Source organism: Oryzias melastigma, linkage group LG17, assembly GCF_002922805.2.
Source record: "Oryzias melastigma strain HK-1 linkage group LG17, ASM292280v2, whole genome shotgun sequence".
NCBI classification, from domain to species: Eukaryota; Metazoa; Chordata; class Actinopteri; order Beloniformes; family Adrianichthyidae; genus Oryzias; species Oryzias melastigma.
The window spans coordinates 9,856,352-9,882,489 of NC_050528.1; the positions used below are offsets into that span (position 1 = coordinate 9,856,352).

Below are 26,138 nucleotides of genomic sequence, written 5' to 3' on the forward strand. Positions count from 1 at the left end.
TAAAATAACCAAATCCAGCAGTGTAAGACTGCCAAGGTCCATGGTATATTTTTCTTGTGGATGAGCTTTGCTTCCCCCTTTTTGGTGTCCCCAGCAGCCAGTGAAGGAGGTGCTCCCCCTGCCTCGCCACCCGACCCCACTTCCTGTGACCTCCTCCTCTCCAGACTCCACCGCCAGCTCAAAGAAACCACCAGCAGGCTCCATGCAGCATGTTCAGATGGCCTCCTCAGGTGGTCAACACAAACACAGCATTCAGACATGTTAACAGTTTAACAAAAACCTTTGATTATTTACACTATTGTTACAGTGGTGACATCGTTTAATTATCTGAAGCCTCCAGAAAGAGACCTGACGCTGCTGTCTCAGATGAAGACGATGAAGTCACTGAGACAGGCCGGCCTCACTGCGGTCTTCACTGGACAAACGGTGAGATGTCGAACAGACTTCACGTCTACACAGAAATACAATGAAAAAATAGATGACTTACATTGCTTACTTGAATCGAATCTAAATAATAAATAACAAATGTGTATTTTCTTCTCCCAAAGGCACAAATTTATGAAGATCTTTCTGCTTTTTTTAAAAACTAATATTTATTTTTATATCAATGATAGCACTGCAGTATTAATACAAGTTTTAAAATGATTTATTGTTTTTCTTAACCCCCTTTATTTTCTAAATTTATGTTTGTTTTGTGCAGATATTTATAAGCCATTTTATGTTGCATGATGGGAACTCAGGGCTGATGAGCTGTGGTTGGGAAGCCCCTCCTATAGAAAAGGAAGTAAAAGCAGAAGCCTGATTGAAGCTGCAGACCAATGGAGCCACACTAGGAATCATGTATAATCAAAATAGTGTTTTTTTTAAGAAAAAGTTAGACATTTGATCAATCTATCCCTTTTTCAACCCGCTATATCCATTTTGGGTTGCTGGAGCCTGTCCCAACCACCTCTGGGCCAAGGCGGAGTAGTACACCCCGGACAGGTCGCCATTTTTTATTTAAAACGTTATTTTATAGAGCAGGAGTGTCACATAGGGGGCCAAAATATCAAATACACAGTAGTTTGCTGGCCGAAAAGCGAAATTGTTAAAACTTTAACATAAACATGAATAATAACAGACAGGAATATTATTCCAGAATAAGATTAAACCTTAAATAGCTTCCAATATTTTGCTCTCCAGAATAAAATATTCTGTCAAAATTATACAAGTAAGTAAATGTTACATTTCTTTACTTGTACGGCATTTTATATAAAAAACTAAACTTATCAACATCTTAAAAGAATTTACTTTCCATAAAATACATCCTGTCACAATTATACAAGATATCATCGGAAAATCCTAAAAAAATCATAGAAAACTATCAAATAAAATCATATTCTCTATCTATTTGAAGTCCATCTTCTTTTATAAAATAAAAAAAAGTCAAATAAAATCAGCCAATAAAAAATTGACAAAAAAATAGTAAATTATTTTTAACACAATTTATTTATTTACACACATAAGGAGGACATAAACATACAAGCAAAATAAAATTTACAAAAAATAAATCATGTGATGGTCTGTTACCGAAACCATTCTGTTTATTCAACACACACATCTGTCAAAAAATAAATAAAATAAAGTAAGTAAACAAAAGGAGATCTAGGTTGAATAATCTAAAGTAAAAAACAAAACAAAACCTGACATAATAATTTCAAATCAAATTGATTTTATGAAAATTAAATCTGTAAAAATATCAAGAAAAAAAAAGTCAAACCCATTTTTTTTACCAAGAGATCAATAACTTGTTTATGTTTTTTTAAACCTTGCTATTAAGAACTCAAATTAATTGAATAATTTGCTGAAGCTGCAACGGAAAGAAAATGTAACTTGTGATTTATTGATTTACACACAACTGTATGGAAATAAAGCTTCTCGTCTCTTCAGTTTCAACATTTATTCAGTCAAAATGTGACAAAAAGTGACAGAAAATATGTTTCTAAAGACTTTTTCTTTCTGTCTTCCTTCATCAAATGCTGACAGAGATTTGACAGCCCAGAGTTGGTGGAGGAGTTGCCCATTTTTGACGCCATTTTGGCGGACATGGATTCCCTGGTTCCCACTCACGATGAATCTGGCCATCCCATAGCGGAGTGGAAACGACAGGTGATGGTGCGGCAGCTGCAAGTCCGGCTAGAGGACGAGGAGGAGCAGAGGAGACAGGTAGACCTCAACAATGATGTTGAACAGCAAGCAGAATGCTGAGTCGGCGCTAATCTGTCTTCTCAGGATATCATCAGTGGCCACATTCCAGTGGACGGATGGAAGTACTCACAGGCTCACAATGCCGTCTTGGGGCCCTTCGGGGAACTCTTAACCGACGAGGATCTGGTCTACCTGCAGAAGCAGATTGAGTCTGTCTCCTTGCAGAAACGCTGCAAAGCTTATGAGCTGGAGCTGGCCAGACTCACGGAGGAGCTGAGAGCCATTTTACCTGATCCTATTGTCAACATCTCCCTCAACAAGGAAATCCTGCAGCAAATGGACTCGGAGGGGAAAATCCCTCTGGCTCTGCCGGTGTGGTGCAGTCGCGTATCGGAGCTGGTCAGAAGTATGTCTCTGCTCGTGGCGAATTTGACCCAAACAACGGAAAAAGAGGGAGACTGGAGGGCGGTGGAAGGAGTAGTGGAGGGGATGAAGGGTCTTCACGGAGTTACGGATGTATCCAGAATCGGTCAAGAGACGGACAAATCTCCTGAGGAGACTCCCGGTGGATACCGGCTTCCACACATCGGAATGGCGTCTACCTTTAGTCATCGCTTAGAGAGCAACAGCTGCAGCAGAGCTCGGAGGGAAAGGGTGGAGAGAGAGATTCAACAGTCTGGGGTGTCGGTACGAAACCTCAGATCAAACTTCGAGGAACAGATTGGTGCCATTTATCCATTCGCGCTTCTGCAAGAAGGACAGAGGTTGGAGACTCCGACTGGAGCAACAGGAAACAGTTTAACCAAAGGGCTCGACCTGGATGCTCCTGAAAGACGCGCACCGGTGATGGAGACGACCAGTTTGAGGAAAGAGCGAATCGTCGTTTTGTTTCTGAGTCACTGGAAGAAGTCCGCCTATGCCATCTCGGTGAGAGCGGCGAGACAGAGACAGGGAGGGGTGGCAGCAGCACCGGCTCAAGAGAAAATCCCCTCCATTTTTAACTTGTGCCAACAAAAAGAAGGCGTGGACAAACTTCTGAACTTCTGGAAGAACAAACAAGAGTTTAAAGACGACCAGGAATCCGGTTTGTCCTCCACCACCCTCTCTCAGAGCGCGTACCCCTGCGTGACCTTCTCCCCGGAGCAGTTCCTGCCAGACATGGACGGTGTTGCGATAAACCATGACAACTTGACCCTTGACCTCTTCATGCTGGGGTACTTCCACATCCTGGAGCAAGAGCTGTCTCCGGAGGAGAGGAAGATGAGGCACCTCCTCTGCTTTGAGATTTTCGACCACATTGGGAGCTTTCCCTGGGAAAAGGTGCGGGATTTCCACAAAGCCGTCCTCCAGGAGATCAACAGCGGGCGGCGACAGTGGAGCGACGGCTTCGAGGACCTCAAAGTCAGCTTCTTTGGAGAATCTCCACCGTCCTGCTGCCCGTCGTCATCATCGCTGCCTGGCTCCAAAACTGTGCCCAAGGTCATAGTTCAAAGTGCATCTTCAGACGAGCACGACAGCAGCTCAGACATCCACTTCAACACTGAAGACATCTGTAGATACATCGATCGCAGTTTTGCTTTCTGGAAGGAGAAGGAAGCCGAACTTTTTAATTTTGATCATTAGTGGAAAATGATGCTGATGCTATTATTCTGGAAAGCACAAAGTCCCTAAATAAACCTGTCTTGTGAATTCAACTCTGGTTTGGTTTTATTGCTTAGTTATAATAGAATAAAACTTTATAATCCAATGTAATAAATATAAAATTTAAATTGCACAAACATACCAATTTAAAAACAAACTAAACAGTATTGACAGTAAAAATCATTCATCATCCATAAAGAGTAAATTCAGAAAGTTTTGAGACACGGAAGCAAAGGTTCACTCATTTACACTAGAAGATATAAATGCAACAATTTAGTTTTTGATTCCATTTGTCATGAGATGAACTCAAGGATCTGAAACATTTTCTACAAACAAAATAACCAATTCTCTCAAATTCAAATTCTCTCAAAATTTGCAAGCTCGCTAGAACAGAGCTCGTTAAAGTGGAACTCGCTAGTTCCCCTGTAATAGGCTAGCTCCGTTGCAGAGAGCTTGTTGTATCGAACTAGCAAGCTCCGCTGTGGTGAGCTCCGCTGTATCAAGCTAGTGAGCTTTCCTGTAGCTAGCTCTGCTGTAACAAGCTAGCAAGCTATGCTGTAGCGAGCACGTTGTATTGAGCTAGCAAGTTCTATTGTAGCGAGCTCCACTGTATGGAGCTAGCGAGCTCCGCTGTAGCGAGCACCAATGTATTGAGCTAGCTAGCTTTGTTGTAGCGAGCTCCGCTGTATCAAGCTAGAAAGCTTCGCTGTAGCAAGCTGCGCTGTTTCAAGTTGGCAAGCTCCAGTGTATCGAGCTAGCGAGCTCTGCTGTAGCAAACTCTGCTGTATTGAGCTAGCAAGTTCGACTGTATTGAGCTAGCCAGCTCCACTGTAGCGAGCTCCAGTGCATCGAGCCAGCCAGCTCCACTGTATTGAGCTAGCCAACTCTACTGTAGCTAGCACTGCTGTAGCTAGCTCCACTGTAATGAGCTGGCCAGCTCTGCTGTAGCAAGCTAGCAAGCTATGCTGTAGTGAGCTTGTTGTATTGAGATAGCGAGTTTTATTGTAGCGAGCTCCAATGTATTGAGCTAGCTAGCTTTGTTGTAGTGAGCTCCACTGTATCAAGCTAGCAAGCTCCGCTGTAGCAGGCTTTGCTGTAGCAAGCTGCGCTGTTTCAAGTTGGCGAGCTCCAGTGTATCGAGCTAGCGAGCTCTGCTGTACCAAACTCTGCTGTATTGAACTAGCAAGCTCGACTGTATTGAGCTAGCCTGCTCCACTGTAGCGAGCTCCACTGTAATGAGCTAGCCAGCTCTGCTGTAGCAAGCACTGCTTTAGCTAGCTACACTGTTACAAGCTGACGAGCTCCATCGTAGCAAGCTCTACTGTATTTAGCTAGCGAGCTCTGCTGTAGTGAGCTCTGCTGTAGCTAGCGCAGATGTTACAAGCTGACGAGCTCCATTGTAGCAAGCCCCGGTGTATCAAGCTAGCGAGCTCCGCTGTGGAGATCCAGCGAGCTCCGGTGTTCACCGGGCGTTTGGCTAGCGTAGCGAGCCAACCCATTGAGTTCCCACTTAAGCCAATGTGGGCAAACACAGGTGGGGCCACTACAGAAACTGTGGACAGACCCCATCAGGGCCTACGGTTTCCCCCACTTTTATACCTTATGGGGCCCACCTGGGCTAGCAGGCTGGAATAGGCCTACAACAGCATGTTCCACTTCCAGCTAATATCCAGTAACTTCACACATCCATTAAAGAGGAGTGGACCAATATTTCACTGCCTGATAAACAAATGGGAGCAAATGAAAAACATTGTGTTTATTGTATATAAATCAATGAAACATATCCACAAACTATAAAACTATGAAAAGCAATAAAATTATATTTAAAATGATTTTTATTAGGGGATGTAAAATTCTCTTCACGTTTTCAAAAATTCTGGAAACTATCAATGATTTTTTTTCTGTATATTTAAATAAAAAAGAAAAGCTTTTTTTAAATTAAGAAATCTATCCTTTTTTGTCTTTAAATCATGTTTTAATTCGACCTCAACTTATTCTTACTCATGTGAATGCCTTTTCATTCGAGGTCGAACCGTAAATTGAGGGGTTGGAAGGGTTGAAATGTAGGTGAGGCTGCGCATGCGCACAGCTCCCATGAACTGACAGGAGGATGGTGCGCTGCATTCCCAGCATTCTGTGAGGAGGATCCCCCCCTGCGCATCCACAGCGGAGAAGGAGACGCCGAGACAAACTAAAATATATCAAATCCTCCAGATTGAGCTGGTAATCTGCCACCATGTCCGCTGGAGGAGATTTGGGGAACCCCCTGAGGAAATTTAAACTGGTGTTTTTGGGAGAGCAGAGCGGTGAGTCAGAACCCGGGGAGGTTTGGATTCTCCTCATCAAGTATTCATATATGTTGAAGGCCAGGCATGTAATCCGGTTTAAATGACAGGATCACTTCAATCCAGAGGATGTATCGAAATGATTTTGCGTTTCGTGACGCCCTTATTGTTTATTTTAGCATGTGAAGAGGAGAAAAACATCCAAAACAAGGGGTTAAACCCCAAAATGAGACATGGAAATTAAAAAATAAGCAGTAAAATGTAAAGAGATGACTTCAAATGTGATGATCTGATGATTCGCATCTCATAAAGTGACACAGTGGTTTCAATGCGCTGCAGTGACTGTCAAAAATACCCGATTTTTTCCAGATTTGGTGTTTATTTGCGCGTTATTTTCGATTTCTGCGCGTAAATGTCGTGTTTTAGATTCCTTCTTGCTGCTGTTTGCAGCTCTGTTTTCTACAGGGATGAGAAGCAGTTCCCTTATGTGTCAGTTCGGGACACACCCTAGGCTGGCGATGTCTGTAGCATCTCCAAACCACGCAGTCTCCACCTCGGTCCCATAAATGATCGAATAAAAAGCGCCGTGCCGTTATATGATGGATTCAATAATCTGCGTGTTTTTTGGGGGGGTGAGGATGTTGTGATGCGATGACACAAACAGACAGATCGATGAGGGTGTATTTGCTGTGGAGCTGTCTGTGTTCAGATGCTACAGACGTCCCGAGTGGCAGGAAAGAAGCTGAAAAAAAAAAAGCAGCGACAGACACCGGATCCGGATCTAATGTGAACGCTGCCAGACTGGTACTGCTGGCGTGTGGCATTAGGATGCTTCACTGCCTCCCTGCGCGTTCGCGTGGCCTGTACTGCAATGTTGCTGTCCATGGTGCTGAAGTGAAGGCCCGGTGAGGCCACCGTCCATCACTTCAACAATCTTAGAGGACCCTGCATGAAGGTGGAGGGTTTGAGGGGAGGGGTCTGCATGAAAGGATCTGAGAAAACTTTATTGACAAATCTTCTACTAAAAAAAATATATATCTGTTATTGCTTTTGTTTCCAACATGAAAATCTTGTTTTTTGAGTTTTTATCGTGTATGTGTGGCTTTTTTCTTATGACAAAGAAGAATTTTATGTTTCTCCTTTGAAATCGCTGTCAATCAAACTGTTGCAGAGGGTTTTTTTTATGAATTAATGACTTTTTCTTTAAGTCAGAATAACACACTAAACTCCTCAAGGTGGGATCTTCAAATCAGCCGTCACTGGATTTTTGTGTGAGTTTCATACAATACTTATAGTAGTCGGGCTGAGAACGCTGGAAAATCTCCACGGAACTTCTTGATGTGACCACGGCGACTCATTTGACCGCAGTTGTAAAGGATTGTAAATCAATGAAAAAGCATGTTGATGTTAGCCTTTCATTATTTTCCCAAAGAACTCTGAGAAACCAATGATTGAATGTATTGATCACAGCAACGTCAATAAACATTGGAGAATGAGCTAAAAGAGTCTTTGGTGAACTGGAAGGAGAAAGAATCAGGATTTTGGAGGAAGTTCTGTCCATGAAGATCTTCACTTCATCGTCTCAAAACGATACGGCTTGACATTACTGATATTGCTTGACGTTTTTACGAAGCAGCGATGAAGAGCGATCTTAATCAGACGGGTGGGGGATCAGGGGCGGGGCTACTCAGCTCAGCTCCAAAAGCCACGCCCCCTCAGAGGAGATTTTGGAGACAGAGGCTTCAGATCAACATGAAAAATGGCTTTTTAAGACATTTAGGTTGTGGATTTTGGTTAAAAATCATAGACAAAACACTACTTTTAGCATATTTATAAAATAAAATAAAAATTCTCATGGGGACAAAGAGCAAAATATCTCACTCTCACATTTAAACTAGTCAACAAGATTGACAAGTAAATGCATAAATGTATGAAACATCTGATAGTTTAGTGCAGTTTAGGATTTATTTGGTTTTTTTGCACTTATTAAAGCGAATTTTGCAGAATTAAGTTAGTTTTCATCATGATTTAGTTTGATTTTAGATCAAAAATAAACTGAAAAAGATGTTACTTGTTTTAAGTTAAATATCACAAATTTGGCCAATAAACACAGAAACTCTTTATGGTTAAAACGGCAACTTCCATTTCAGAATTATCAATGATTTTTGTCAACTCAAACTCTAGATTTTTATGTTTTTTATTCTGTTTTCTTTCTTTTTTCTTTCTTTCATAATACAAAGCTGTGTATATTTTACAATTTTAGATTTTTCCATCTTGGTAAATGAAAGTAGCTTGAAGAATGAAATCCTTCAGGTTGACAGTAACTGTTCTTGTAGGACTTCATGTCAAATAAAAACCTCTGGAGATTCAACCGTCTGTCGATTCTTGACCATCTCCACCAATAAACTGCCGTCTTTCTGCTTTCGTTTCAGTGGGGAAAACGTCTCTCATCACCAGATTTATGTACGACAGTTTTGACAACACGTATCAGGTATGACTCCTTTAATCCACATCATTTTATGAGTTTATAAGCTATTGTGGGAATTCTGATCAATAAATATAAAATAGCAATGTTAAAACAAAGTTCTGTTGTAATTATAAGAGCAATATTCTCTTATTTTTGGATAAATTGTGTGTGAACCTTTAACATTTTTTAATTTCCTTTACAGACTTTTTTTTATGCTGTAAATTGTATAAAAAACTGTTTAAATTTTCTTTTTTCTTTTAACACAGGCAACCATTGGGATTGACTTCCTATCAAAGACCATGTATCTGGAGGACCGGACAGTAGGACAGCTTCACTTACAGCTTTCACACACATACAAGTTCCTCACTCTCAGGGTTTTCAGAGCATGACGATTTCTAAAGGCTTAACTTCCACTCTCTTTTGACAAATCCTTGATTTGATTTGCTAATTTAATGCTCCCTCCCAAACGCTAACATGATTTCGCCCTCAAGGTTATTTCTGGAGGAGAACGCTTTGGTTCTCTGACTTTTCTAGACCTATAATAAGTCTCACACATCAATCTTTAGACTTTTATTAAATCTATTTTTGGTTCATGTCATCCTCTGCCTTCCTGCTGCTGAGCTGATATTAGCTCATTTGCATTTCATCCTTTGGATGTGATATTTAACGCAAAATATGTGTTTGCAGGTAAGGCTGCAGCTGTGGGACACAGCCGGACAGGAGCGCTTCAGAAGCCTGATTCCAAGCTACATTAGGGATTCTACAGTGGCAGTGGTTGTATATGACATTACAAGTAAGCAGCATGAACTTCCTGTGTGAACAGAAGTAAAGAAAAACTTTTTTTTAAACCAAATTGTTTCACCTCCACAGATGTGAATTCCTTCCAGCAAACCTGCAAATGGATTGATGATGTCAGGACAGAGAGAGGAAGTGATGTCATCATCATGCTAGTTGGCAACAAGACAGACTTGGAGGAGAAGAGGTAAACTCCAAATTTAGATCGGCGCTTTCGACTCAAAAATGAAGCTGTTCTGAAGGAAGCCGTCTCAAATGTGGTCTCCTTTTCCTGCAGGCAGATCACGATCGAAGAAGGAGAACAGAGAGCCAAAGAGCTGAATGTGATGTTCATAGAGACCAGTGCCAAGACCGGCTCCAATGTCAAACAGGTGATCCCTGCAGTTTCACCAGATTGTGGGACTCTTTTATAGTGTAGACTCACCATCACTCCACCCACAATAATAAATAAGATAAATAATTTAAGTAATTATGTAACAGCATGAATAATCCTATTGTTTTTAGTCCAAGAGCCTAAAATGCAAAATAAGGTAGTTTAGATTATAAAGATTGTGCCTGGAATCAGTTCTTGAGTCTAACATGTTCTTTAATTTTTGCTTCTAATCTACAATATTTACTTTAAATTTTAAGTGATTTTTCATAGAGTCAGGATGTTAATGCCTAATTTGTCGCTACAAAGTTGTACTAGATAAATTCAAAATAGGATAATAAAACATTGAAGGAAGCTTGAGGGAATATCTAAACTCATTACCGTCTACAAAATGATGTTTTTAAGAGGATGCATCACTGAATAAACAAGTAGGGCTGGGTTGATAACAATTTAAACTTAATAAATCAATAACCAATTCATAAAAATAAAGATCGATTTAGCATGTAAAGCTAAAGTCTGCTAGCTTAATGCTAACGTTTAATAGAATTTCCCATAGGATGGCTAATGCTAACACTCGGTTAAACTTAACATACATTTCTGACTAAATGAAAATCTTTATAAACTCACAGACATGAATTTTCCAAACTATTTTAAGGAAATATTTTTTAAAGTCACCATTTGTGGTCTAAAACACAGTTTTTTGCTCATACTTTCTTCTTCTGGAATAAGGTATAATGATAGTCGCCCCCTAGTGGCCAAACGGAAACGCCCTCCATGAGAGGCAGAACAATAGTTGGAACTTTTCCATCAGATTAATATAAATACATTCAAAACATATTAGATTATTAATGTATTTCTAAACAAATGTGTATTTACTGTTTACAAACTATGTAAATCTAAATTGAATTGAATTGAAGATTTGAAAATAATCGTAAATCGAATCGATCCAGACTCTTGTGAATCGAATCGTTTCTGGAGATTATTATCAATATCCAGCCCTACTAAGAGTCATGTCATATAAAATGTCATATATCATCCCAGATCTGTCTTGTTAAGCACACCATTGTTCTTAACAACCATTTTACGTTTAAATTCCCTTTCTGTCTCCTTTTCTAATCCATCTTTTCCTTCTTTGAATTGTCCTCAAAGCTGTTTCGCCGAGTCGCCGCAGCCCTCCCTGGAATGGAAAGCTTGGACGATGCGAATCCCGAAGGCAGTATCCTTTACATCCACCGCAGATAGCTGTGCAGAGATGCAGGCGGCTGAGAAATGGCCATCTTATTTTTAATCTCTTAGCGGCTGCTGGCACGAGTACAAACGTCCGGCCCAGTCTGCCGTCTGCAAAGACACCCACCGTTAAGTTCTTCAGGCTTTAAATAAATAAATAAATCAAACAGTCAGGGAGATATTGTGGTACAGCTACGCATAATATCTTTTGTGGAAGTCAGGGCTGGAAATTACCAGTATGTGTTATAAAGTGTGAATGTATAAAGAGGGTGAGAGGCGGATTTTTGGACAAATTCAAATTTTAAAACCTCCATGAAATCGATAAGCATCTTAAAATGTCAGTAAATTTATTTCTGGCAAAAATTGCTTTGACAACAAGATAAAAAATAACAAAGGCAACAGATAAATAAGCAAAGAATATTTCCGTTAATTAATATTAGGATGTAATGCAGGAAATATTTAAAGGTATAATTGATGTAGACATATAAAATGATTAAATTTAGAACTATTTTGTTACTTAACAATAAAGTAATGAAAAAATATGTTGGTTTATTTATGTTGTTTCCTTTAATTTCTCCATTTTGTATTAAAACATAATTCTCATTCATCTAAATGACGTCCCTGCACTTGTCTTCTTTTCTAGAGATGTTTTTCTACTCATCCAAGCAGCTTCATCAGTCTGACTGATGAGTCGGAGTCTGACAGACTAATGAAGGTCCTGCGATGAGTGATGAAATGTTTCCAGAAGAAAGGACAAAATGACTCAGCTACAAAACAAAATGAAAAAAGATACAGATTTTAAAACAAATTTTGTAAAAAGTTTCTAATTTTCTGCAACCTGCAGCTCATGGAGCCACTTGTGGCTCTTTAACCTCTCCAAAGTGTCTCTCTGGCTAAAGGAAAAATAAAATAATCATATTTTTTTTCAAGTAAGGGTGATTAAATTAGCATTTATTTAATTTACATCAGTTAAGTTTATAATTTTATAATTTAGCAACAAGCCTTTAAATATATTCATGGGCTATTTTTTATTCTTTTCTTTGATTTTCTAAATAATCAGAGTTTAGCTTCTATTTTAGCAACAGGCTAACATTTTTGACAACATTAGTTTACTGAGGAATTTTAGCTAATTTGAAGTTTTGATAGTATTAAACACTGTGGTAGCTTTTATGGCTATTTCAGCCTCTAAGGTTTTTTATGCTAATTTGGAGTTTAGCTAATATTTTAGCAACATGCAAACGTTTCGGCTACTTCATTATATACTGAGGTTTTTTTAGGATAATTTAGAGTTTAGCTTCTATTTTAGCAACAGGCTAATGTTTTTGACTAATTTAGTTTACTGAGGAATTTTAGGCTATATTGGGGTTTGGCTAGTATTAAGCAATAAGCTAGCTTTTTTTGGCTAATTTGTCATCTACAGAGGTATTTTTATGCTAATTTGGAGTTTAGCTAATATTTTAGCAACATGCTAACGTTTTTGGCTAGTTTGTTATGTACTGAGGATTGTAGTGTAGGCTAATTTAGAATTTAGCTTCTATTTCAGCAACAGGCTAACGCTTTTTACTAATTTAGTTTACCGAGGAATTTTAGGCTATTTTGGAGTTTAGCTAGTGCACAACAATGTGTTAGCTTTTATGGCTACTGGCATTTTTATGCTCATTTGGTGTTTAGCAAATATTTTTGCAACATGCTAATGTTTTTGGCTATTTTTGTATTGACTGTTTGTTTGTATAGGATAATTTAGAGTTTAGCTTCTATTTTAGCAACAGGCTAATGTTTTCGACTAATTTAGTTGACTGAGGAATTGTAGGTTATTTTGGGGTTTGGCTAGTATTAAGTAATAAGCTAGCTTTTTTGGCTAATTTGCCATCTACAGAGGTATTTTTATGCTAATTTGGAGTTTAGCTAATATTTTAGCAACATGCTAACGTTTTTGGCTAGTTTGTTATCTACTGGGGGTTGTAGTGTAGGCTAATTTAGAATTTAGCTTCTATTTCAGCAACAGGCTAACGCATTTGACTAATTTAGTTTACCGAGGAATTTTAGGCTATTTTGGAGTTTAGCTAGTGCACAACAATGTGTTAGCTTTTATGGCTACTGGCATTTTTATGCTCATTTGGTGTTTAGCAAATATTTTTGCAACATGCTAATGTTTTTGGCTATTTTTGTATTGACTGTTTGTTTGTATAGGATAATTTAGAGTTTAGCTTCTATTTTAGCAACTTGCTAACATTTTTGACTAATTTAGTTTACTGAGGAGTTTCAGGCTTTTTTGGAGTTTAGCTTGCTAGCTCGTTGCGTGAGCTAGCTTTTTTTTTTAGCTAATTTGGCATTGCGGGCTAATGGTTAAGCAACACACTAAATATTTTTGCAAAATTGGCATGTATTTAATATTTTTAAGCAATTTTAGAATACATTTCCAGAAATTTAGGTCAACTTTAGCGCTCTTTCACAGTTCTTTTAACGAAATTTCTTGTCTTTTGGCAAATGTAACATTTTGCAGAAAGCTTTTACATTTTCAGCAAATCCCTTCAGCAATTATAGTAAATTGTATCATCATTTTCAGCAAAGAATCTCAGCGACTACTTTCAGCAAAAACCATTCACACTAGCACTATCGCAGGTAATGCAACTTTTGTAGTTAATTTATTATTTAAAAAATCATTGTAATGAATGCACAACAGTATCAAAATAAGACTTTTCAGCTCCAACTAAGTTTTGATCAGTAGAAAACAAACGAAAATGGTTCTTTTAAAGGCTGCAGACCCCTGTACATTGTCTCTTTTTCGATTAATAAAAGATTTTAAGAAGCATATTTACGTACAGCTTGAGCTCTTTAACTGTTGTATAAAAATGTGACTGTCCTTAACCCAACAATCCCCAGTGATTGACATCAAGCTGGACAAACCAGCAGAGCCCACCGTCCCCGAGGGAGGGTGCTCCTGTTAATGCCGAGCTGCATTTGGACAGCTCACTTCACATCATAGGCTTGTTGTGTTGCTTACTACTGGTTAGCTTCCAGGTGACTTCTCTAAGTGGATATAGAATCTGGGCCTTGTACTTTAATTGGACAAACCAAATATTATCTTTCAGTCTTGTTTAGTTGTAAGATATTGTATACTTTGTCAATATGTAAGTGATTAAGAAAGGAAATGGATAAATTAACAAAAAAAAATAATACATTTGGAGGAAAAATAAAAAGAGAGCAGATGAGGAATTTTTTTCTTTGCTGTTATGTTTTGTAATTTTATATATAAAATGGAAAGCACCAAAAATCTTGCCTAAACAAAGAAGAGGGAAACGTCGGTGGTCAGCTGTTTTCCAGATGGCTGTCTGAATGTCTGCAGCACGCATGCACGCTGTTCTGATCTTTGATCTAATGGCCTGCCCTCCGGGGTCTTCATCCTTTTGGAGGGGGGCTGTCTATTTAAGAATGTTTTATAGCATTTCCCCATAGCATATCTTCTCATGAGAAAAGAAAAAAACAGTATTGCTTTTGACATTCTCACAAGTGTCCGCTTTCAAAGATTCACCTAACAGTAGCTGTGAAAATGTGGCACTCTATCTCTCTATGGGTTTAACTTTTATAGAACAAACTGTACTGTGGTTAAAACAAATAACTTGCTATCACAACTTCCCATTACTCAACAACTCCCCTTCCTTCCCTCCTTCAAGTGTCCTCACCCTTCTATCCTGGTAATAAGAAAACACTGTAATGCACTGCACTGTATATAATGATGTAATATGTATGTTGTAAACGTCCCTCTGTAGAAGTGGTCCTTGTTCACCAGTATGAATAATGTAATAACGTTTAATGATTAAAAACTTCAAGATTAAAGGGCTTCACTCTCCTCACCATCCACATTCACAGACTAACAAAAGGCTTTTTTTCTGTGTTAATGTCACATTTCTTATCTCGGCTTTTGTGGGATGAGTAATAGCTTTTCAATGAACAGAAGAGGGCAGAATTTAGCTCATTTTTTTCCTTTTAATAAAAACAAGTCCAACCACAGAAGCAGCCACCATTTTGAAAAACAGATCTATACCGACCAGAGAATGACATGCAGGTTTTTTTGTTTTAAGCACTTTTGTATTTTTTTTAAGCTTTTAAAGAATCAAATAAATGACGAGCTAGGAACATTTGAGTAAATCCAGCTTCAAAGTTTTCAAAATCTGTTATACCTTAAACCATCTGGTAAAATTAGTCGTCACAAACTCATCTCCAACTCTTCCCTGAATTAGTCCTATATCTATATAAATGTGTATATAGATTTAGATAAGTATCCTCTTTTATATTTTCATTTTTTCAGTATTTTTGTTTTATATAAATCCTCCAAAGTTTGATGTATTAATGCATAGATATACACTTATTGTGTTTGTCTTATTATTTAGTATTTTTTGTTTTGATTGACTGAAATAAACCTAATTCCTAATCCAAACATCCAATGATGACTAAAAGAGTGTTAAGGTTTAAGGATATTTTGTCACTTACAAATATAGGTAAAATTACATTGGTATCAATAATAAACAACTAATTAGTCAGTCAATGTTTTTTTGTGTTTCTGCACATTTTTTGATACATTAAAACTCACACTTTTAACAATTTTCGTAATCTTGGGATCAAAACGTTCAGTTTGTTAAGTTCTGGTATTGATATATTTGACAGTTTTTAAGATTTTGCCCCATTGATAAAGAATAGGAAATTCAAAAACTTTGTGCACTTTTGAAACTTAGGTAATCTTGTCATCAAAACATTCAGCAAATTCAGATATTTAGCAATTTTTAAAATTTTATGCAACCTTTCCGCCCCATAAAATGAGAAATTCTTTTTGTACGTTCAGTACATTCCTGCTTGTACCTTTGGTATTCGTATGTTTTCCAAATGATATATTTTTTAGCAAATTATCTAATTTTTCAGCTCCATAAAAATGCACTTGAAACATTGGTTACAAAACGTTCATGCTTTCAATATTCGTTCAATATTCATGCTTCTACTTTTGGTTTTCATACATTTTTAATAATATTAAGAAATTCTTCAAACTCTTTGTGCACTTTTAAAACCTATGCAATATTGGTATCAAAATGTTCAGCACGTCCAGGATATTCCTGCGTATATACTTTTGGTATTCATACCTTTTACGCATTTAAGGTTTACACAATTTATGTGTTTTTACTAGAAATTCAAAAAAATCTTTGTGCACTTTGTGCAACTTTAAGCCCTTTAGCAACTTTTACATTTCGCTCTGTAGCTTTAGAATTTTCAGCAATTACATTCAGAAAAACACATTTACACGGTATTATCGCAGGTAATGCAACTTATAGTTACATTTTTGTAGTTACGGCATTGTTGAGTGACGTCACTGTCGATGTTGGGGAAAGTTTCTGTTTATTTAAAGCTATAATGATGTTTAATAAGTTCCACATTTATGAAAAAAAAAACAAAAAAATTATAGAAAAACTGTGACAATAAAAAGAAATACAAACAACATCATTTTTATGTGATTTTATAAAATAATTTAGGATAAATAGCAAAAATCCTAAAAAATATATATATAAAATGTCAATGAAATGTTTATTATAAACAGGAAAAGGTAAGCACATGTTAATTCAAGCTAGCTAATGAGTTTTATGTCATTAAAATATTAAAATATTATTATTGTGGTCTATCTGAGTAAAGCAAGTCAAGTAAATTCTGGTCATAACTTTTTTGTTTTTTTTCGTTCCTGACTGTTTTTGAGCTTAAAAAAACTCAAAGAATTTCACAAATGTCTCTTAAGACATCTATAGATATAATATTTATTAAGATTAGTACAGATGTTGAAAATGGTTCTTTTCCGGAGCCAAAACAGCTGAAATGAGCTTGACCAGAAACGCAAACAAATACTTAATTTGCTTTCTATTTAAATTTTCTCTGGCCTGTAAGTAATACTGGCTTTTCTATAGTGAGTCAGCGTGTGAAAACCTGATAGGTGAGGGGAAGTTAAAGTGGAAAGAACCTTTTAGGAGGAAAACTGTTTTTACGAACCTCTGCTTGGAGGAGAGGACAGGTATTCCCCTAGAAGGAGTCGGTTAGTCCTGCTGGAGGACAACTTAGCCGCTCAAGGTGCAACATTCACCTCCATATACATGCACGTGGTTTGGCAGGATGACAGATAATGTTTCACACACTGGAACATATAGTGACAGCATTCGAGCGTTCACTGGAGCGGTGATTGCGTCGTACGGGACACACCTCGCCCTCCTGTTAAATGATCACAGGCTCAGTCGGGTCACCAAACACCTGACTCGCAGTCACAGAAGGTCATGTCCAAAGTGGAAAAATTAAAGGAGTTGAACCTTCGCGCTCTCTTGAGGGAGCTGCGCACTGACATCGCCATGGCAGTGGATGACCCGTTCCCTCTAGTCTACGGTTTGGTAGACAAAAACATCATCACTGAGCAACAGTTGAAGGTAAGGGCGGTGCAACAGTTCAGAGATGTGAGCTGTCGGTCAAATCTCTGCATTCTGTGTGTCCATATGGGGATCTATTGGTCTGCAGTGGTACTTGACCTCCCTGGGATGGCTGGGATCCAGCATTGCAGCCTCATGGCTGTGAAGTGGACTCTGTTGGTGTCGGGGTGTGGGTGGGTAATGTAGCGATGTTCTGTGGTTGAGCTGGTTCCTGGTAGAAAACGATTTCCATACTGCATACTGTCTCCTAAAAGCAGAGCCGTGTTTTATGATTACAGTCATGTATATCTTGTGTGGGGGGTCTTGGGGTGTATGTGTGAATGGAGGGGAAGTGGAGGCAAAAGGATGGTTTGGTTTTAATCTTTTTTTTTAAACTTTATTGTCTTTTTTTTATTGTAAAGTGCTTTGAGCCGCGTTGCACGAATAGCACTATTTTTTAACTTGATTGATTGGTTAGTGGGTGGATAGGTTGGTTGGTGGTTAGTTGGTTGGTGGTTGGTCGTTGTTTGCCTGGTTAATGGTTGGAGGGTTGATTGGTTGGTATGTTGGTGGTTGTTTGGTTGGTTAGTTGGTTGATAGGTGGGTTGGTTGGTGGTTGGTTGGTTGGTGAGTTGATTGGTTGGATGGTGGTTGGTTGGCAGGTTGGTTGGTTGATGGTTGTGTTAGATGGTGGATGGGTATGTGGGTTGGTTGGTTGGTTAGTGGGTGGGTGAATGAGTTGGTAGGTTGGTTGGTGGTGGTTGATTAGCTGGTTGGTAATTGGGTGGGATGGTGCATGGGTGGGTTGGTTAGTTAGTCGATTGGTTAGTTGGTTTGTTAGTGGGTTGTTTAGTTAGTTGGTGGTTGGTTGGTGGTTGATTAGTTGGTGATTGGTTGATGGTTGGTTAGTTGTTGGTTGGTAGTTGATAAGTTGGTGGTTAGTTATTTGGCGGTTGATTGGTCGTTGTTTGCCTGGTTAATGGTTGGAGGGTTGATTGGTTGGTATGTTGTCGGTTGTTGGGTGGTTTGTTGGTTAATTGGTGGGTGGGTTGGTTGGTGGTTGGTGAGTTGATTGGTTGGATAGTGCCTGGTTGGCAGGTTGGTTGGTTGGTGGTTGGGTGGGATAGTGCATGGGTGGGTTGGTTAGTTAGTGGGTTGGTCAGTTGGTGGGTGGGCAGGTTGGTGGGTTTGTCGGTGGACAGGTAAATTGGTTCGTGGGTTGGTTAGTTGGATGGTTTGTGGGTTGATCAGTTGGTGGGTAGGTAGCTTGGTTGGTGGTTGGGTGGGCAGGTTGGTGGGTTGGCTGATTGATTAATTAATTAATTAATTGAAATAGATAAGATTCTACATATTTGTATTTATTCATTGTATTCCACTTATTACGTACATTATGTATTTTAAAGACTAAAGAAAAACCCACATTTGTACTTTTAGGAAACTCTTGCCAAAGAACGAGCTGAAGGGATCCATAAGGCCATGTACTCCTTGTTGTCCTGGGTTTTGGAGAGGAGCAAATCCACAATCCAGTCCTTCTGGAGCAACTTATCCAAAGACTACAACACAGAGAGCTACCCCAAACTGCAGACCCTGTTGGCTAACCTGCATTCCAGTATGCAACGTGTTCTTTTCTCAGACATTGGCCTTCATTGACACTAGTTGGAATGTTACAGCTCACATATTCAAGTTATTATCTTATATTGTCTTTTCATTCTGTCAGGATGTAACACTGCAAGTTCCAAAACTGAAAACAGATCTTCTGGAGTTTCTCACGGCAAGAAAAGGAGCCATGAAAACACCGGGACGAACTCCCGTTATCTCGCCAAGACGAGCACTACAGGTCATTTGTCTGCCCATCATGCATTACATCAACCTTTAAGAATGAAAAGGAAAAAAATAACAATTTTTTAATTCAGTGCTGGAAAAAGATGTTTTGTTTTGTTTTTTATTTAAAAAAGGCTACTAACCAGTTGTAGATAAGTAATAAAGTGATTTTCATACAAAAGTAGCTCATCTATTCTTCACTACAGGAAGTAAAGTGAAGCTCTACAGAGTGAAGAGTGAAGCCCCAACTCCAAAGATGCCAACAGGAAACAGTAATATAACTCCAAGGAGTATAACATTATTAATAAATGCATAAATTGAGATGAAAAAGCTAAAATAATGAATCCTACAGGCAAACATGGAGCACCTTCATCATTCCAGGGAGGTATACCTTTGGCGTCTTCGACAGATTCAAAAAAACAAAACTTACAGATCAAGCAAGAACACAGCTTTGGTGGTGAGTCATGGAAATGCTATTTATGAGTAAATCAAACTGGTTACTATTCTTAAAAATGACGATTTACGCTAAAGAGTATCATTGTTTTCTTGGTTAATCCTTTAGCTCCATTATTTATGTTCTTTGATTTACTCTAACTTTTCAACTGTTAACACAATCAACGTAATTCCGGTAAATTCAGAATGAGAAAAGCGGTGCGACAAGCTGACAGCTTTTGGCTAATTTGTTATCTACTAAGGTTGCTAGCTTATTTTTGAGTTTAGCTAGAAAGAGGGCAATGTTTTTGGCTAATATGTTAACTACTTATGGGCTACTTTTCAGTTTAGCTAATATTTTAGCAACAAGCTAACGTTTTTGAATAATTTTACTGAGGACTTTTAGGTTATTTTGGAGTTGTGCTAGTATTTTTGCAATGTGCTAGCTTTTTAGGCTAATCTGTCATCTACTAAGGTTGTTGGACTATTTTTGAGTTTAGCTAGGAAGAGGCCAACATTTTTCACTAATTTGTTATCTACTGAAGTTGTTAGGGTACTGTTGAGCTAATATTTTAGCAACAAGCTAACGTTTTTGAATAATTTTACTGAGGATTTTTAGGCTATTTTGGAGTTGTGCTAGTATTTTTTTAAATGTGCTATATTTTGTCTTTTTAGGCTAATTTGGCATCTACTGTTTTTAAGATAGCTTAAAACTGTTGTTTAGATAGAAACATGACAACATTTTTCGGCTAATTTGCTATTTACTAAGGTTGTTGGGGTATTTTTGAGTTTAGCTTGGAAGAGGGCAGCATTTTTGGCAAATTTGTTATCTACCTATAGGCTACTTTTGAGTTTAGCTTATATTTTAGCAACAGGCTTTTGACTAATTTTACTGAGGATTTTTTTTTTGGGGGGGGGGGGTATTTTGGAGTTGTGCTAGTATTTTTGCAATGTGTTAGCTTTTTAGGCTAATTTGTCATTTACTAAGATTGTTAGGCTATTTTTGAGTTTAGCTAGGAAGAGGCCAATATTTTTCACTAATTTGTTATCTACTGAGGTTGTTAGGCTATTTTTGAGCTAATATTTTAGCAACAAGCTAACGTTTTTGACTAATTTTTCTGAGGATTTTTAGGCTATTTTGGCAATTACTGAGGTTCTTTGGGCTAATTTAGAGTTTAGCTCATATTTAGGCACCACACTACATGTTTTTACAAAATTGGCATGCATTAGGGATTTGTAATCAAACTAACTAATATTTTTTTTTCTGAAATTAAGGCCAACTTCTGCAGTTTGTCAAATTTCTTTAATAAAATTTTAAGTCTTTCTGCAAATTTTTTTAAATAGCTTTTGTATTTTCAACCAAATTCCTTCAGCAATTAGAGTAAATTGCTTCAGTATTTTTAGCAAGAAGAGTTGAAAATTAAAAAGTATGCAACTGCAATGATCGTGGGTAATGCAACTTTTGTAGTTTAACTTTACTTTTTTTGGTTCGTAAAAACATTAATAGGGATTTTCTGTATTCCATTTGTAGAACACATTTCTAACTGCAAGAACATGTAGAGTTAGGCCATGTTGACGGGATACAGGCTCAGGGAAGAAAGATGCATGTTTTTTTAATTTTTTTTAAATTTCTGTTAACCCTTAAACACCGTGTTTTCCATGTATTCTTTGATTTAATGTATCTTTTTAACCCTTAACACGATCAACATAATTCCGGCTAGCGTCGCTTTTCTCCTTCAGAATACCGGAATGATGTTGATCGTGTTAAGGGTTAAACAGTTACAGTATTTTGAAGATTTTGTGTTTAAGCGTACCCAGCAACTCTTTCTGTTCTTTTTATTTAACAGGTTCCAATAGAACAAACATTAAAATTAGTGAAGGTTTTTATCCTTGTAGCTTGAAGGAGGAAGCAAATGCAGATTTGCCAGAGACTGCTACAAACCCATTTCGCCACCAGGGAGAGACAACCACAAGCATGATGGTATGCTCCGACTGAGCCCGTCTGAGGCTCGTGAATAGAAGTGCATGTCAGTCCAGAGTGTCTTTTTCCTGTAGATTCATTGTAACGATGATGAGTGTGCGGTGTGTAAGGATGGAGGAGAGCTGATTTGCTGTGACGGCTGTCCTCGGGCCTTTCATCTAACATGCCTCAACCCTCCCCTGGTTTCCATACCAAGGTAAAAAGTCGAAATAACATCAGCGGACGTTTCTTCTAAAATAGTATTGTGTGCGTTTGTAGAAGGTTACATTCTGTGGAATCCTTTAGTGGCTCTTGGCAGTGTGACCGGTGCCGAGGATTTACAGTGAAAAGTGAGAAAGCCTCGCTCCTTTTAGAAGTAAGTCCTTGAGGTTTTACTTCAGTGTCTATAAACATCTATGCTTTTTATATATTTTAACTAACAGTTTGTGTTAAGGCTCTGTCAGGCCAGCCTCTGCATGAAAACAAAGCATCCAGTGACTCCGTCACAGACGTTTCCTTTTACTCCTCAAACTCATCCACCCTCCCAGCGTCTGTGAGTGCATCAAGTAGCAAAACTCAGGTAAACACACCAGGTTTGACATTTTTCTTGGGTTGTGTATGTTTCGCATGATATGATACACATCTTAATCCATTGTCCATGAATCAAGACTTAAAAGATCCTTCTAACTGTGGTTATACAAAAAATGTTCTTATTGGCTGGACACACCTGAACCAGGTAATCAGTCATGAGTAGGGCTTGGATATCTGGAAATCACGGAGACACTACGGCCCTCGATTTTTGGAGTTGCCTATCCCTGATCTAGATATAAGTGTATTAATAAATTGGCAAAAAAAAAACAAGTGATTTATTGATTGATGGATTCACATTATTCCTAACCAAAGGTAAGGGGTTCTCATTTTAAAAAAATAGATGTGTTAATAAACAAATACATAAAATACACAAATCATTAAAACTCACATCAAAATACATGCATCAAGTTTATAAATTTAAAATAAATCCCAAATTACCGGACCGCACCATACCAGATCGTACTGTACTGCACCGTACTACAATGTACTGCAACATACCACACCACACCGGACGGCACCATACCGCACTAGAACACACTGTACTAGAACGCGCCGCACCGTACCAGACCACGCTGTACCAGACTGCACTGTACCGGACCGCACCATATTGCACCACACTGTTCCGCACAGGACCACACCATACAGGAGTCTAGTAACCGCACCATGCCGGACGGCACCGCATCATACCAGACTGCACCTTATTGCACCATACTGTACCAGACCAAACCACACTGGACCACACCGTACAGGAGTGTAGTGACCGCACCATACCACACCGGACCACACTGTACAATACCAAACCCTGCCGGACCAAATCATACTGGACCGCATCATACCGGACTGCACCATATTGCACCGTACCGGACCCCACCATACGGCACCATACCACACCGTATCGCACCATACCACACCGTATCGCACCATACCACACCATAACGCACCATACCACACCGTACCGCACCATACCACACCGTGTCCCACCATACCACACCGTGTCCCACCATACCACACCGTGTCCCACCATACCACACCGTATCCCACCATACCACACCGTATCCCACCATACTACACCGTACCACACCATACCACTCGTATCGTACCATACCACACTGTACCACACTGTATCGCACCATACCACACCATACCACACCGTATCCCACCATACCGCACCGTACCGTACTGCACCGTACCACACCATACCACACCGTATCCCACCATACCACACCATACCACACCATACTTCACCGTACCACACCATACCACACTGTATCGCACCATACCACACCATACCACACCAGACCACACCGTATCCCACCATACCGCACCGTACCGTACTGCACCGTACCACACCATACCACACCGTATCCCACCATACCACACCATACCACACCATACCACACCATACCACACCGTATTGCACCATACCACACCATACCACACCGTATCCCACCATACCACACCATACCGCACCGTACCACACCATACCACACCGTATCGCACCATACCACACCATACCACACCGTATCGCACCATACCACACCGTATCGCACCATACCACACCATACCACACCATACCACACCATACCACACCGTATCGCACCATACCACACCATACCACACCATACCACACCGTATCGCACCATACCACACCATACCACACCGTATCCCACCATACCACACCATAACGCACCATACCGCACCGTACCGCACCATACCACACCGTATTGCACCATACCACACCATAACACACCGTATCACACCGTGCCGCACCGTACCGGACTGCACTGGACCAGACTGCGCTCAGTAGCAACAAAGATTTAGACTACGTTGTTAAAAAAGTGTCATTTAGTTTATTCATGCATTGTTTGCAATGCTGTGACAAAAAGAGGTTAAAATATGTTTAGTCCACACAACACATATCCCTTACAGTTTTTTGTCTTCAGTCAATTGTAATTGAGCCAACCTTGTAGAACCAAGCTTGTGATTACACTTTTTTTTTCTTGCATGATATGTACATAAAACACAGACAGTAGAGATACAAGCAGAAAAGAAACTTGTCAGAAAGTGAGTTTGTACTTTCCAATGGATTTTATACCCACATAATCTTGATTTTATAAGTAGTTTTTCAACCAGCACTGCAGTTAGTCTCAGTATTATATCAAAATTTTAATATATTTTAGCATCCTGTACATTTTTTTTAACACATTTTATTTTAATATTTTCAATGTTGAATTGAACTAAAAAAATGTTTTTTATTGTTTCTTGTAAAAAAAACCTTCACTCTGATTGAATCTGTGTGCTCAGTGCTCAGGTGGGGAGCTGGTGGTAGTGAGGGAAGCGTGTGGCGTCTGTCACCTTGGAGGAGGAGACCTGTTGCATTGCCTTCAGTGTTTCCAGGGTTTCCATGTGCGTTGCCACTTCTCCAAGTAAGAAGTCTGGAGTCTTCCAGTCAAAGCACTTGAGCTTCTTTCTGATTGATGAGTTGATAGTCAGTCGATCACAGATGTTCTGCCTGGTTCAGCAGAAAATATCATCATCTGATGATTACTTTAGAAGCTAATGGACTGAAAATCGACCCGTGAATCAGGGTGTTCATGAGCCACAACGCTGAATTTGGAAAAGCAATTCTACATTCTGCCAAATTGAATCCTGCTTGATGGAAATATGATACCCCACAGAACTGAACATCCTGATTCGCTAACAGTGTTGCTTGCTTCCAAGGGGGTCCTCCATCTGCTCGTCATGCTCCAGGCTGTGGAGCAGCTCTGCAGAGAAAGAGGCTGAGCTTAGAGGCCTGCAGGTGGATCTGCACTCGTCCAGATCAAAACGTCTCTTTTTTTTTTTTTTAAACGTTCCACAATGTAACCTTAGAAACTGCGTTTGTGTGTTTAGCTCGCACCGGAACAGAACACATCCAGTCATGATCAGAGCACCTCCATCTCTGAGCCAATAATTAAAAGAGATGATGTGGACTCCATCATTACAGAGGTGAGTGAGACTCAGTGACTGGATGAAGGAAGTGACTCAAGATGGCTGCCATCCTTCTGATTGCAAAGAAAGGATCAGATGTCTTCTGCCTTAAAAACAAATCAATAACTGATGGGAAGCAGAGTGTCAGTATATTTTTTTTACATTTTCCTGGCAACATGTGTTGCCTGGAAAATGTTTTCTATGGACCTACAACCATCGAGGGAACAAAAATCCTGTGTTTTGGTCTGACTTAATGGGTCAATTTTATAATAGAATTACTAAAAATACTGAACCGTTCAGTGGAAAATTTTGGAGCTAAATTGAGGCCAATATTATTTGAACCCCAAATAAAACAAATTGGTGTTTGGCTAAAAAAATAAACAGTCCGAATCTTTTTCCTATTCTAAAATAAACTTAAATTATTTTCAACTTCAAGTGTTTTGTTTTATTGGCTTCAAAACTCAAAGTTTCAATTTTGCTGATTAGAAATTTGAATTAACAAGCAGTTGAACAGGCATCCCTAATAAAGTGGACAATGAGAATAAAAATCAATATAAAGTAAAAGTTATTATTGAGAACATAGGGTTGTATGAAGGTAAATAGATGAAGGAGTTAGAAGGCAAAGAAGATGATGGAGGGAATATTATATATATTTTTAATCACCAAAAGCAAAAGTTTGAACAAATAATCCTACTTCTTACTCCTAGGAATCTATCCTCCAACAGGCATGTACTTGTCATGTTGTTTGTTTTATTATTAACTAATTATAGTTGTTTGCTTCACTTGAAAAAGTGAGGAACTTTTTACACAAGAACAAACTAATTCCTAACACGTCAACAAATCCTGTAGATTCAATTTTCCAAATCTGGTGTTTGTGAGATTTATGATCCACCTCTGATCAAGAAAAGAAATTGGAACTGACAGGTCCAAAAAGATAACAATATATAGGAATATGTTCATTAAT

General features: G+C 38.8%; 3 protein-coding genes across 7 annotated transcripts in view; all 3 read left to right on the forward strand.

Annotated features, from left to right (window-relative positions):
- espnlb (espin like b) overlaps positions 1-3,881 on the forward strand; it is a 12,097-nt gene extending 8,216 nt beyond the window's left edge. For both annotated transcript variants that reach the window (XM_024273720.2, XM_036216151.1), the window contains 4 exons: positions 98-230; positions 308-426; positions 2,026-2,205; positions 2,272-3,881. In XM_024273720.2, coding sequence (XP_024129488.1) covers positions 98-230; positions 308-426; positions 2,026-2,205; positions 2,272-3,810 — 1,971 coding nt within the window. In that variant the 3' untranslated portion in view covers positions 3,811-3,881. The remainder of the gene's footprint in view (positions 1-97; positions 231-307; positions 427-2,025; positions 2,206-2,271) is intronic.
- Positions 3,882-5,912: 2,031 nt separating this feature from the next.
- Positions 5,913-14,837, forward strand: rab6bb (RAB6B, member RAS oncogene family b). Its single transcript, XM_024273729.2, has 8 exons — positions 5,913-6,134; positions 8,546-8,604; positions 8,847-8,900; positions 9,268-9,373; positions 9,451-9,562; positions 9,653-9,746; positions 10,895-10,961; positions 13,856-14,837. The coding sequence occupies exons 1-8, from the start codon at positions 6,065-6,067 to the stop codon at positions 13,918-13,920; spliced, it is 627 nt and encodes a 208-aa protein (XP_024129497.1). The 5' UTR covers positions 5,913-6,064; the 3' UTR covers positions 13,921-14,837.
- A 2,014-nt stretch (positions 14,838-16,851) lies between these two features.
- aire (autoimmune regulator) overlaps positions 16,852-26,138 on the forward strand; it is a 12,407-nt gene continuing 3,120 nt past the window's right edge. The window contains exons 1-12 of one of the 4 annotated variants that reach the window (XM_024273722.2): positions 16,852-17,421; positions 18,835-19,009; positions 19,118-19,237; positions 19,428-19,493; positions 19,574-19,678; positions 21,501-21,634; positions 21,709-21,830; positions 21,893-21,989; positions 22,068-22,193; positions 24,509-24,630; positions 24,926-25,004; positions 25,097-25,192. In XM_024273722.2, coding sequence (XP_024129490.1) covers positions 17,275-17,421; positions 18,835-19,009; positions 19,118-19,237; positions 19,428-19,493; positions 19,574-19,678; positions 21,501-21,634; positions 21,709-21,830; positions 21,893-21,989; positions 22,068-22,193; positions 24,509-24,630; positions 24,926-25,004; positions 25,097-25,192 — 1,389 coding nt within the window. In that variant the 5' untranslated portion in view covers positions 16,852-17,274. Of the gene's footprint in view, positions 17,595-18,161; positions 18,403-18,700; positions 19,010-19,117; positions 19,238-19,427; positions 19,494-19,573; positions 19,679-21,500; positions 21,635-21,708; positions 21,831-21,892; positions 21,990-22,067; positions 22,194-24,508; positions 24,631-24,925; positions 25,005-25,096; positions 25,193-26,138 lie in introns of those variants that run through there. The other 3 variants (XM_024273727.2, XM_024273728.2, XM_036216152.1) reach the window with 3 other exon arrangements.